The sequence below is a fragment of the Orcinus orca genome, chromosome 5 (genome assembly GCF_937001465.1).
Source record: "Orcinus orca chromosome 5, mOrcOrc1.1, whole genome shotgun sequence".
NCBI classification, from domain to species: domain Eukaryota; kingdom Metazoa; phylum Chordata; class Mammalia; order Artiodactyla; family Delphinidae; genus Orcinus; species Orcinus orca.
In genome coordinates, this window is record NC_064563.1 from 140,355,002 (window position 1) to 140,366,766 (window position 11,765).

Genomic DNA, 11,765 nt, shown 5'->3' on the forward strand with positions numbered 1-11,765 from the left:
GTTCCCTGACCAGGGTTTGAACCCAGGTGCCCTGCATTGGGAGTGCAGAGTCCTGTCCACTGCACCACCAGGGAAGTCCCAGAAATCCTGCATTTTAAAAAGTCTTTTTACCATTATTTAACCCAAAGTTGTATAAGCTTATTTGACCACAGGACCATTTCTTTTTCCTTTTATACTACTATGGATATCTCATAGAACATGTTTTAGGGAACAATTCAATTCACTTTGCTCAAAAGGAAGCTGAACTTCAAAGTGACACATTCTTATTCTTAGACCAGTGTTCTCACTAGTGTATCATTATTGTTTTCCAGGTGATAACAAGATTTTCAATTGTAAATAACATCTTGTAATTTATGTATTTTACCAGTTCATCTTTTCCCCAGTCTCGAATTAAAATTGTAATAGTTGGAACCAAACAGAGCTGCTAGTGTTTTGAAATACTCTACATACCAACAGATAAATATTATACTTAGTTATTAAATTATGAATTATTAAGTTAAATGAATTGTTAAATCTAGTTCTCTTGAGGAAGTTTTGCTTTTCATTTAGTTTGTATATCATTCTACAGAGATTCCATTTTAATGTTTCCCTTAAATTATAAGGCCTACCTGAATATTAAACTGTATTGTTATAATGTTCGTCTAATAGGTGTAATGTTTGTATTTGCAGCCTCAAACTTCGATCTCTTCGAGTTAACGTAGGACAGCTCCTGGCCATGATTGTACCTGATCTCGATCTTCAGCAAGTGAATTATGATGTCGATGTAGTTGATGAGATCTTAGGACAAGTTGTCGAGCAAATGAGTGAAATCAGTAGTACTTAAAGTGTATTTTATGTGAGATACTAAAAAATATTTGCTCCGTCTTTCTGGTTGTATAGCTTTCAAAATTTAAGCAACTTTGTTATAGATATGATACGGAACAGACTGAAGAACCATAATCTTTTCTGTATTCTATGCATTCAAGTGTGGACACAAATATTGTGGACACACTATCACACCTTTTGAAATGCCTGTGAATCATTGGTATTGAGCAGCTACATAGCTAACTCATGATTCTGCTTTGAAATGTAAATATTTATAATTAAGTCACACATATTTTTTTATTACCCTAGAGGACTCAAGTGTTTTTCACCAAGAGGTTTTCAGGATTCCCCTAACCTTTGTGCAGTCTTTTCTGGTTCCCCAAAGTGTATTTTTCTCTGACTTGAGGGCTGTGCCATAATACAAATGGAAATGTTACCTTTGATTTTCTTACAGAGAAGTTTAAAACAGGGTTTTTAAAAATGGAATAACACTCCCGATAAGTTGTAAGTAATTGAGCATTAATGTTTCTTTTCTATAAATTCTTATCTCCTGAAATATTTTATTCATGAAAATAAAGTAAGCAGAAACTCCATCCATTTTGCCAGGATTTTTTTGTGTGTGCTGAGATTGCCGATCATGGTTATTAAACACAAAGTGTTTTTACAGAAAAAAATAATGATTTTTAGTATAAAAATATAAAAATATTAAATGCCCCACCACATTTACTTGGAAGCCCATTTTTGGCTGCTTAGTCCGCATGGAGTGGGCACAGTGATTGTTTACTATTTCTTTTTGTGAAATTTCCTGTACAGCCTTTTGTAGGAGTACTACAGGTTAATATGAGTTGAGGAAGACAATCTTTCTCCAACAGTACTGCATACCTTTTATTATATTACAAACCTAAGTGTTTTATATCCTGGAGTTAAGCAACAAACAACCTAGGATTATAGTATTACATGCCATAAAAATTATGCTTTACTGGTCCCGTGTTTTGTGCAATTATAAAGAGATGGCTTTCTATTAAGTATAACTGTATATATAATTAAGAATCATATTTTCCACAACTAAAATGTGCATTATTTTTTTCAAAGTTTTATCATTGCTATTTATTTTTACTTTTGTTTCTGAACATTGAATACATGTTCCTTTTGTATGCTTAATTACATGTTTGTCATGTACAATATTAAATTTTTACTGTACATTAACTTCTAGAAAAAGCAAATAAATTTTTATTTGCTTGATAAAGTAATTGAAAGTGTATTTTTGGTATGAAGCTGGTTTTCTGTCACAGTTGTATCTGCTCAAATTTTAAAATATCTTGTAATAAAATAAAAATATATATGATGGCTCACACTTCAGATACTACTTTTAAGGAGTTCTGTATTCAGGTTATATTTTGAAAAGTAAGATTGTGTCTGTTAAGACCCTCAAGTTGAGCTCATTTTACTGTATTTATTAGAAGTTACATTTAGAAGATATAATTTCTAAAAATTTAGAAGTTATATTTACTTCCATTAAGGCTCTAAGACTGGGCTCACCTTGAGAGTGTGTGCGTGCATTTTCCACTCAAAAAGAGACTGTGTAAGTCATCTAAAGAAACCTTGCCTAAATGGTAGCAGCTGTGTATAGCATGTCTAAGTCTGTGAGTATTTATGTAGCACTTATTTCTGGAATTTGCTTTTTCCCTGCCTTTTGGTCAGCTATATTCTTGCAAAAATACATATTTTATATGGCTGTTAACTGGCTTAATGGCAAAGTTAATCATAGATTTAGAGAAACTTGCTTGCTAAATCGATTCTTTGGAATTACTTAGCTAATATTCACTCTTTAACAAACATTGCCAAGATACGACTTTGTGGCTAGCAAATTTAACAGAAGAATGTACATGGGCTTTCATGTCATCTGTTGAGGTAGCGATACCTGTCTTTTTTTGTCAAGTTAAATTTGTTCAAAGGCTAGTGTGGGGGAGGATAGTGTGGCTTAAACTAATTATTTAAAACTTAAAAGCAGTGTGAGGACGTAAACCAGAATAGTCCACAGTCCCTACAAACAGGACCTCAGCTAAGACCACAAAATCAGTGAAAGCTAATTTTCACACAGCAGGAGAGGCATGGCATATGGATGTGGCCTTTATTTGGGCCTCAAATTCCTAATGTGGGCAGGAGGTGCTGGTGACTCTGCCCATGGTCTCAGACACTTGATTCCTGCTGTCATACAGCCCATTAGGTCGTTATTTGTCATGGAGGGATAATTAAAGTGACATGTACTGATGGTTCTTACCACTCACTGACTGCATTTTAGAATCACTTGGGCGGTTCTTAGGAATCCCAGTGTGAGGATGCACCCTGTACTAATTAAGAGTTTTGGGGGTTGGACCAAACTGTCAGGCTTCTTTTCTTTAAGGCCTCCCAGTGCACCTTCAGAGCTGAGAGCTGTTGATCTATACCCTCCAGTGATGAATGTTTGTAAGTGTTGAACTCAAGTGGTTCCTGAAACAAACTCAGGATCTGCATGACCACTTTCTCACTGGGGTAAGCAAGGACAGGGAGAGGGAAGCAGAGTTGATGCCCAAGTTAGAAATGTAAATACAACAGAATGATATAAAATGAAAAATGTTTTCTTATGTCCTTCCAGAAAGTATTAGCTGCCTACATACACACATTCATACATATATATGCATTCAGTTTATATTAAATTTTATATCTTTGTATTTGATTATATATTTGTATCAAATCTACACAGGTATCACACCATATAATTGGTAACATTTCCATATTACTTTTTGAACAGCTTTAGTAGCATTTTATGACATGAATATGCTCCCAGCCCTCATTTATTTCTCGTCTTTTGATATTACTACAAAAGCTGCTGCTGTGAAAATACACAGCACACATACTTTTTAAAGTATATCCAGAATGTAAATACCTTGTAGTGAATAGTGGTAGGTCAAAGTGTATGCCGTGTTAATCTTAATAAATGTCGCCATCCAAAAATGGTTGCGAGTATTTATACTCCTATGAAAAATAGATGTGAGAGTGTGTTTTTTCCTATCTCCATCAAACTTGCTGATAGGTGGGAAAGTGGCAGCCTGCATTTCTTTGTCTCAGGTTGAACATGTTTTCATATGTTTTATTGGCCATTTTAATTCCTTTTTCTGAGTACCCTGTCATATTCTCTGCCTATTCTTTTCTGTTGGGTTCTTTGGTTTATTGCTTTAAAGAAGCTAAATGCTTATTAATGTGGCCACAAACACTACCCAGACAACTCTTAGCTTTCAGAAGTTGGTTCAGTCTTACTTTGCACAGTGTCACATAGACTCATTGGAATGGAGTGAGAGACCCACTGGATTCATGTCTTTTTATATGAGGCTGCCCCTTGAACAACTTGGGGCTTGTGGGCTCTGACCCCCATTTAGTCAAAATCCACGTATAACTTTTGACTCCCCCAAAGTTGCTAATAACTGTTGACTGGAAGCCTTACAACAATGAACAGTCAATTAACATGTTTTGTCTGTGTTACAGGTATCATTTACTGTATTCCTAGAATGAAGTAAGCTAGAGAAAAATTGTTAGAGAATCATAAGGAAAATACAGTACTGTACTGCCAAATTCGTCATCTGTTTACAAGATGGACCATCTCAGTATGTACATCTGTATTATCTTAAATGATAGACAACACTAGATGTTACGTGTACCCATTGAAAATGAAAAGGTGATGTGAAAAATTCATTTATTTACAGGTATAATGATTCATGCACTGGTAAGAAGCAGCAAGGAATATGATTGCTTTTTGGTAGCCTGGTGTAATCAATACAATTGCTTCACGGTTGCCTAGCCTATATACTAATCGTTATAAAATTTTTAAAAATTTATTTATTTTTGGCTGCATTGGGTCTTCTTTGCTGCGTGTGGGCTTTCCCTGGTTGTGGCGAGAAGGAGTTAATCTTGGTTGTGCTGTGCAGGCTTCTCATTGCGGTGGCTTCTCTTGTTGCGGAGCACAGGCTCTAGGCACGTGGGTTTCAGTAGCTGTGGCACACGGGCTCAGTAGTTGTGGCTCACAGACTCTAGAGTGCAGGCTCAGTAGTTGTGGCGCACGGGCTTAGTTGCTCTGCGGCATGTGGGTTCTTCCCGGACCAGGACTCAAACGCATGCTCCCTGCATTGGCAGGCGGATTATTAACCACTGTGCCACCAGGGAAGCCCGTTATAAATTTTTTTTTTTGGCTGTGTTGGTTCTTCGTTGCTGCACGCAGGCTTTCTCTAGTTGCGGCGAGCAGGGGCTACTCTTCGTTGCGGTGTGCAGGCTTCTCTGAAGTGGCTTCTCTTGTTGCGGAGCACCAGCTCTAGGCGTGCGGTCTTCAGAAGTTGTGGCTCGCGGGCTCTAGTGCACAGGCTCAGTAGTTGTGCATGTGGGCTTAGTTGCTCCATGACATGTGGGATCTTCCCAGACCAGGGCTCAAACTCGTGTCCCCTGCGTTGGCAGGCGGATTCTTAAACACTGTGCCACCAGGGAAGCTCGTTATAAAATTTTTATGGCATACAGTATTACAGTTATATTCTTTTTTCAATAGTTTTTTTTTTCATAGATTATTATTTAATTTATTTTTGGCTGCGTTGGGTCTTAGTTGCAGCATGTGGGATCTTCATTGAGGCCTGTGGGATCTTTCGTTGCAGCATGCGGGCTTCTCTCTAGCTGTGGTGTGTGGGTTTTCTCTTCTGTAGTTGTGGCGCATGGGCTCTGTAGTTTGCAGCATGCAGGCTGTAGTTGAGGCGCGTGAGCTCAGTAGTTGTGGCATGCAGGCTTAGTTGCCCCGTGGCATGTGGGATCTTAGTTCCCTGACCAGGGATCGAACCCATGTCCCCTGCATTGCAAGGCGGATTCTTTACCACTGGACCACCAGGGAAGTCCCTACAGTTATATTCTTAATACAGTATTGGAAACGTTACATATTTTAAAAAACCTCTTACCTGTGATGATATGCAGTTTCTCCAGTTACGAGAGAAGCATACTGTGTGGTAATGTAATTCTTTGAAAGCAAAGTTATAGAACAGGAAACTTACATTAATTTTATATTAAATATCACCCCCCTTATACCTATGTAAGGATAGACTAGTATCTACATATATTCTGTGCATTCATGATATACCTAAATTTTTCTTATGTTTGTTTATTACATGAAATCGTGCATTTTATTATATATTTATTTTGAAGTATAAATGATTTACAATGTCATGTTTCAGGTGTACAGCACAGTGATTCAGTTTTTTATATATATATATTTTTTTCAGATTCTTTTCACTTATAGGTTATTACAAAATACAACTATAGCTCCCTGTGCTATACAGTAGGTCCTTGTTGGTTATCCATTTTATATATAGCAGTGTGTATATATTGATGCCAATCACCTAATTTAACCCTCCCCCCAACTTTTTCTTAAATTTTTAGATATTTCTAGGTTATGCACTTCATCTGCATTTTTATTTTTCTTTATTTATTTTTGGCTGCATTGGGTCTTCGTTGCTGCACGCGGTCTTTCTCTAGTCGTGGTGAGCAGGGGCTACTCTTGGTTGCCGTGCATGGGTTTCTCATTGCGGTGGCTTCTCCAGTTGCAGAGCATGGTCTCTAGGCGTGCAGGCTTCAGTAGTTGTGGCTCACGGGCTCAGTAGTTGAGGCTTGCGGGCTCTAGAACACAGGCTCAGTAGTTGTGGCGCACGGGCTTAGTTGCTCCGCGGCATGTGGGATCTTCCCAGACCAGGGCTCAAACCCGTGTCCCCTGCATTGGCAGGCGGATTCCTAACCAGTGCGCCACCAGGGAAGTCCCTGTATTTGTCCTTGGGACATTGGTCACAGCTCACAAAAAGAATGCCATTAATATCCATCCACTTGGCATAGAGGAAAATATATATGCATTGCTTTTTTAGCATTAATTTTGTGGTCATGAAGTTAATTTACATATACTGGCCTCTAGGGAGAAAGTCAAGACCCTTGAAGACAAGTCTTGGTAAATTCAAGCCATTCAAATGCAGGTGAAGTTTTTAGGTGAGTGTGGTCATAGAGAATGAATTAACCATTACAAAACTGGAGTGTGAATCACAAGTAAATTTCCTACACAGGCATTCTAATGAGAATGGGCTGAGTAAATACAATTACCTATTTCAAACATGTAAAACAAGTTTAACCTCAAGGTTCAGTATTAATTTCTTGCAAAGCAGTCAGGACTCATTATGGTAATGATATATAGAATAGACTCCAAAGAACTTTTTACCCCAGCCTGGCTAATATTTAGGTTATGAGTATCTTCAATTATGTAAATATTACCCAGAATTCAGCTGTATCTTCATAGCAAAGTGTAACGGTGCTTTATATTCACAAAGTACATGAGTCATCAGTCTTCCTCATTCATGTTAAATGCTGTTGAAAACTGGCCTGTGTTTTGAACCGTGTGGCCTGTGTTTTGAAAGTTTGTACCGTGATCTGAAGCAGGGCTGACTGGAAGTAATTTGATGTGGGCTTTTCATTTTTTTTTTTCTGGATAGGCAGTTGTCCCATGTCTTTGCGATTCCCTTGGTGGAGTATCTCAAACTGTGGTGTTCATGCTGTCTGCATGACGCTTTCTAGATGCTGGAAAGCGCTCTTCCCAACTTGCTGTGTGACTTTACAGTGTGAGTTTCTAACCAGCTGACAGCCAGAGAAGTGACGCAGTCTGACATAACTAACTATACCTGTTACCTCTTTTCCTGGGCAGAGAATTACAGGGGTCTAGGACAATAATAAAAATCATTACACATTATAATACTTACATATAATTATGTTATATAAAGTATATGATAATAGTATTATACACCATATTCACCATCATCACTTTAACCAGTAGTTTCTCATTTCCCACTAATTTACTGTGTCCTTAAATTGATTTTTTTCAGTATCAGATATTTTAAGCTCTGTAAAGGGAATTTTTTTTTTTTTTTTTTGAGGTACGCGAGCCTCTCACTGCTGCGGCCTCTCCCGTTGCAGAGCACAGGCTCCAGACGCGCAGACCCAGTGGCCATGGCTCACGGGCCCAGCCGCTCCGTGGCACGCGGGACGTTCCCAGACCGGGGCATGAACCCTTGTCCCCTGCATTGGCAGGCGGACTCTCAACCACTGCGCCACCAGGGAAGCCCCCGGGGATTTTTTTAAAAATTTCTTTTTTTAAAAAATTTTTTGGCCATGCCAGGTGGCTTGCGGGATCTTAGTTTACCGACCGGGGGTTGAACCTGGACCCCCAGCAGTGGAAGCTTGGAGTCCTAACCACTGGACAGCCAGGGAATTCCCTCTATAACGAGAATTTTCAATTGCATACAAAAGTAGAGAAACTGTTCATTGCAGCACTATTAACAATAGCCAGGACATGGAAGCAACCTAAATGTCCATCGACAGAGGAATGGATAAAGAAGATGTGGTACATATATACTGTGGAATATTACTCAGCCATAAAAAAGAACGAATTAATGCCATTTGCAGCAACATGGATGGACCTAGAGATTGTCATACTGAGTGAAGTAAGTCAGAGAGAGACATATATGATATTGCTTATATGTGGAATCTACAAAAGGGTACAAATGAACTTCTGTACAAAACAGAAATAGAGATACAAATGCAGAAAACAAACATGGTTACCGGGGGTAAAGTGGTGGGCGGGAGGGATAAATTGGGAGATTGGGAGTGACATATACACACTACTATATATAAAATAGATAACTGGGCTTCCCTGGTGGCACAGTGGTTGAGAATCTGCCTGCCAATGCAGGGGACATGGGTTCAAGCCCTGGTCTGGGAAGATCCCACATGCCATGGAGCAACTAGGCCCATGAGCCACAACTACTGAGCCTGCGCATCTGGAGCCTGTGCTCCGCAACAAGAGAGGCCGCAATAATGAGAGGCCTGTGCACCGCGATGAAGAGTGGCCCCCGCTTGCCACAACTAGAGAAAGCCCTCGCTCAGAAACGAAGACCCAACACCGCCAAAAATAATAAATAAATTAATTAAAAAACAACAACTAATAAGGACCTACTGTATAGCACAGGGAACTCTATTCAATATTCTGTAATGGCCTATATGGGAGAAAAATCTAAAAAAGTGGATATATCTATAACTGATTTACTTTGCTGTACACCTGAAACTAACATAACATTGTAAACCAACTATACTCCAATAAATTTTTTTTTAAAAAATAGAGGAACTATTACAATGAGCTCATGTGTACCCATCACTCTGCTTCAACAATTTCCAACTCACGGTCAATCTTGTCTTATCTGTATCCTCATTAACTTATCCCTCCGGTAATATTTGTGTGTGTGTGTGTTGTAAATATTAACTCATTAATTTTTTTATTGTGGAAATATATACATTACATAAAATTTATCATTTTACCATTTTTAAGTGTATGATTCAGTGGCATTAAGTACATTCACATTGTTGGGCAACTATCACCACTATCCATTTCCAGAACTTTTTCATCATCTCAAATAAGCTCTGTATCCACTAAACAATAACTCCTCATTCCCACCTGCCTCCCGGTGGCCTCTACGTTCTGTCTCTATGAATTTCCTTATTCTAGGTACCTCATAGAAGTGGAATCATAACATATTTGTTCTTTTTATTTTTAATCTATGTATTTTTGGCTGTGTTGGTTCTTTGTTGCTGCGCGTGGGCTTTCTCTAGTTGCAGCGAGCGGGGACTACTCACTGTGGTGGCTTCTTTTGTTGTGGAGCATAGGCTCTAGGCACGCGGGCTTCAGTAGTTGTTGCTCGCAGGCTCTAGAGCGCAGGGTTAGTAGTTGTGGCGCACGGGACTAGTTCCTCCGCGGCATGTGGGATCTTTCCAGACCAGGGCTCGAACCCATGTCCCCTGCATTGGCAGGCGGATTCTTAACCACTGCGCCACCAGGGAAGTCCCCATATTTGTTCTTTTGTGTCTGGCTTATTTCACTTTGCATAACATTTTTAAGGTTCATTCATCTTGTTGCATGTATCAGTTTCATTCCTTTTTAAGGCTGAATGATATTCCATTGTATGTATGTACCATATTTCATTTATCCATTCATCCGTCCATGGACATTTAGGTTGGTTCCACTTTTTGCTATTAATGCTGCTATGAACACTGCTGTATAAATATCTAATTGCATCCTTGCTTTTACTTTTATTTCTTTTCGGTACATACATAGGAGTGGGATTTTCCTTTTTGTTTTTTTTTCTCTTATGTGCGCTTTTCAAACAATCGGATTATCTACAGTACATATTAGTCATTCCCAGTCCAAGTTCTCGAAATCCTAGCCATGACTCAAGAGAGAACATCTAAAAACTACATATCTGGATTACATTATCCTAGCTTTCTGTAGGAAACAGGCTTAAGGAGCCTCCTGTCATTTTTGTCAACATGAGACATCCATCTGTATACAATTTCTATACCTTTCATGAAACCGGCTACAAGCATCAACCAGCATTTATATAAGAATCCATGTCAGTTCTTTTCCCTAAAAATGCCAAAAGAAAATTGTTTTAAAAAGCCAGGAAGAATTGGCTCCTCAGATGAACCTGTATGTTCCTTTGATCAATTAAGGCTATGCATCACAAGGAATTTTTTTCCTGGCCTTCTGGGAAACTCACAGATAAAATGTCACATTTGGAAAATTATCCCATTTCAAAAGGCCTGCTGCATCTATTTCTGCCTTCTGATTTACAACCTCACTTTAAAATGTTAAATTCTGTTCTTAAAAAGTGTCTGTAACCACATCTGCTAGTTGAGGTATACTGTAAGCAATCCAGGTACTGAACAATCACATAGTTTTGAATTCTCCAAAATGATCTAGAGCCAATATATATATTAAAAATACATAAAAAAACCAAAATCTCAGTTTTTGTTTGCAAAAGGAGAAAGAGATCTGGTTGAATTCAGGGCCAAGATATCCAGAGAGAGAGAGGAGGGGAAATGTGAAGAGTGGGAGAGTCACCTAGGGGAGGCTGGCAAGCTGTCTTCTGCAAGGTTGCACAGGGTAGCACTCATTTTACAAAGCCCCTTGGCCTTGAAGGCCCAGAAACCTGCTGTTAGCACAAGGAGATTGTCCATTTATCCGGGCCAATCTCATCTCAGGGAAGCTCCCAGAGTAATGTATGCAACCAGGATTCCAGTTAATTTAGAAGGAGAATTGAAACTGCCTTTGAAACTTATGTGCATATGACCTGCTTATTCATGTCCAAAGGCTTCTGGGTCATTGACCCATCCATCCTTTCCCATTCATTGCCAGGTCCCGTTGCTCCTCCTTTGTGCCTCTGTTGTCAACGGTGAGTTTCTTTACCTTCAATTCTCATTTCCCAGAGCTGCTCATCCGAAACTCTATCACTTGAAGCCCACTTTAAATGCCTCCTTCTCTTCAAACTTCCTTTGAGCCTTCAAATTCAAAATAACCTCCTACTCAGAACTGTAAGAGCACATTGTTCCTTTCACACTCCTTTTCACTTTAATTATAATTATTTGTGTACATGACAGGAAGCCCGAAGACCATTTCTGTGGTTTATTTGTGTTTGAAACACCAGTGACCAAAACGGGGGCCTGATACAGGTTACAGCTGTCAAATATTCGCTGCACCAGTGAAAGACTTGGTAGTCTTGGGCGGGTCTCAAGAGTTACAGCCTCCCCACCTGTCCTACAGGACGGCTCTTCTTTTCCTTTTACCGGACTGTAAATTCTCTTGAGGGTAAGTCTGAGTCAGCTTGGCTCTCCACTGTGTATCCAGGGCTGGCACAGGGTTCCGCATATAGCAGATGCTCAGTAAATGTTTCCTAAAAGAATGAATTAACAAGGGAATAAGTGATTGAACGAATGACTCGATGGACTCCCCATTTCTTCCACCTGTGCATCTGTCCGCAGGGAATTAATAAACCCGCGGGATCCAGCCCAGATTCGCAGGACTCGCGGCGCTG

At 39.3% G+C, this 11,765-nt stretch overlaps 1 protein-coding gene across 3 annotated transcripts in view; it reads left to right on the forward strand.

The window, feature by feature from the left end:
- Positions 1 to 2,163, forward strand: part of MORC3 (MORC family CW-type zinc finger 3) — a 41,803-nt gene extending 39,640 nt beyond the window's left edge. For all 3 annotated transcript variants that reach the window (XM_049710609.1, XM_049710607.1, XM_049710608.1), the window contains one exon: positions 670 to 2,163. In XM_049710609.1, the coding sequence (XP_049566566.1) occupies positions 670 to 696 (27 nt within the window). In that variant the 3' untranslated portion in view covers positions 697 to 2,163. The remainder of the gene's footprint in view (positions 1 to 669) is intronic.
- Positions 2,164 to 11,765: the final 9,602 nt, after the last annotated feature.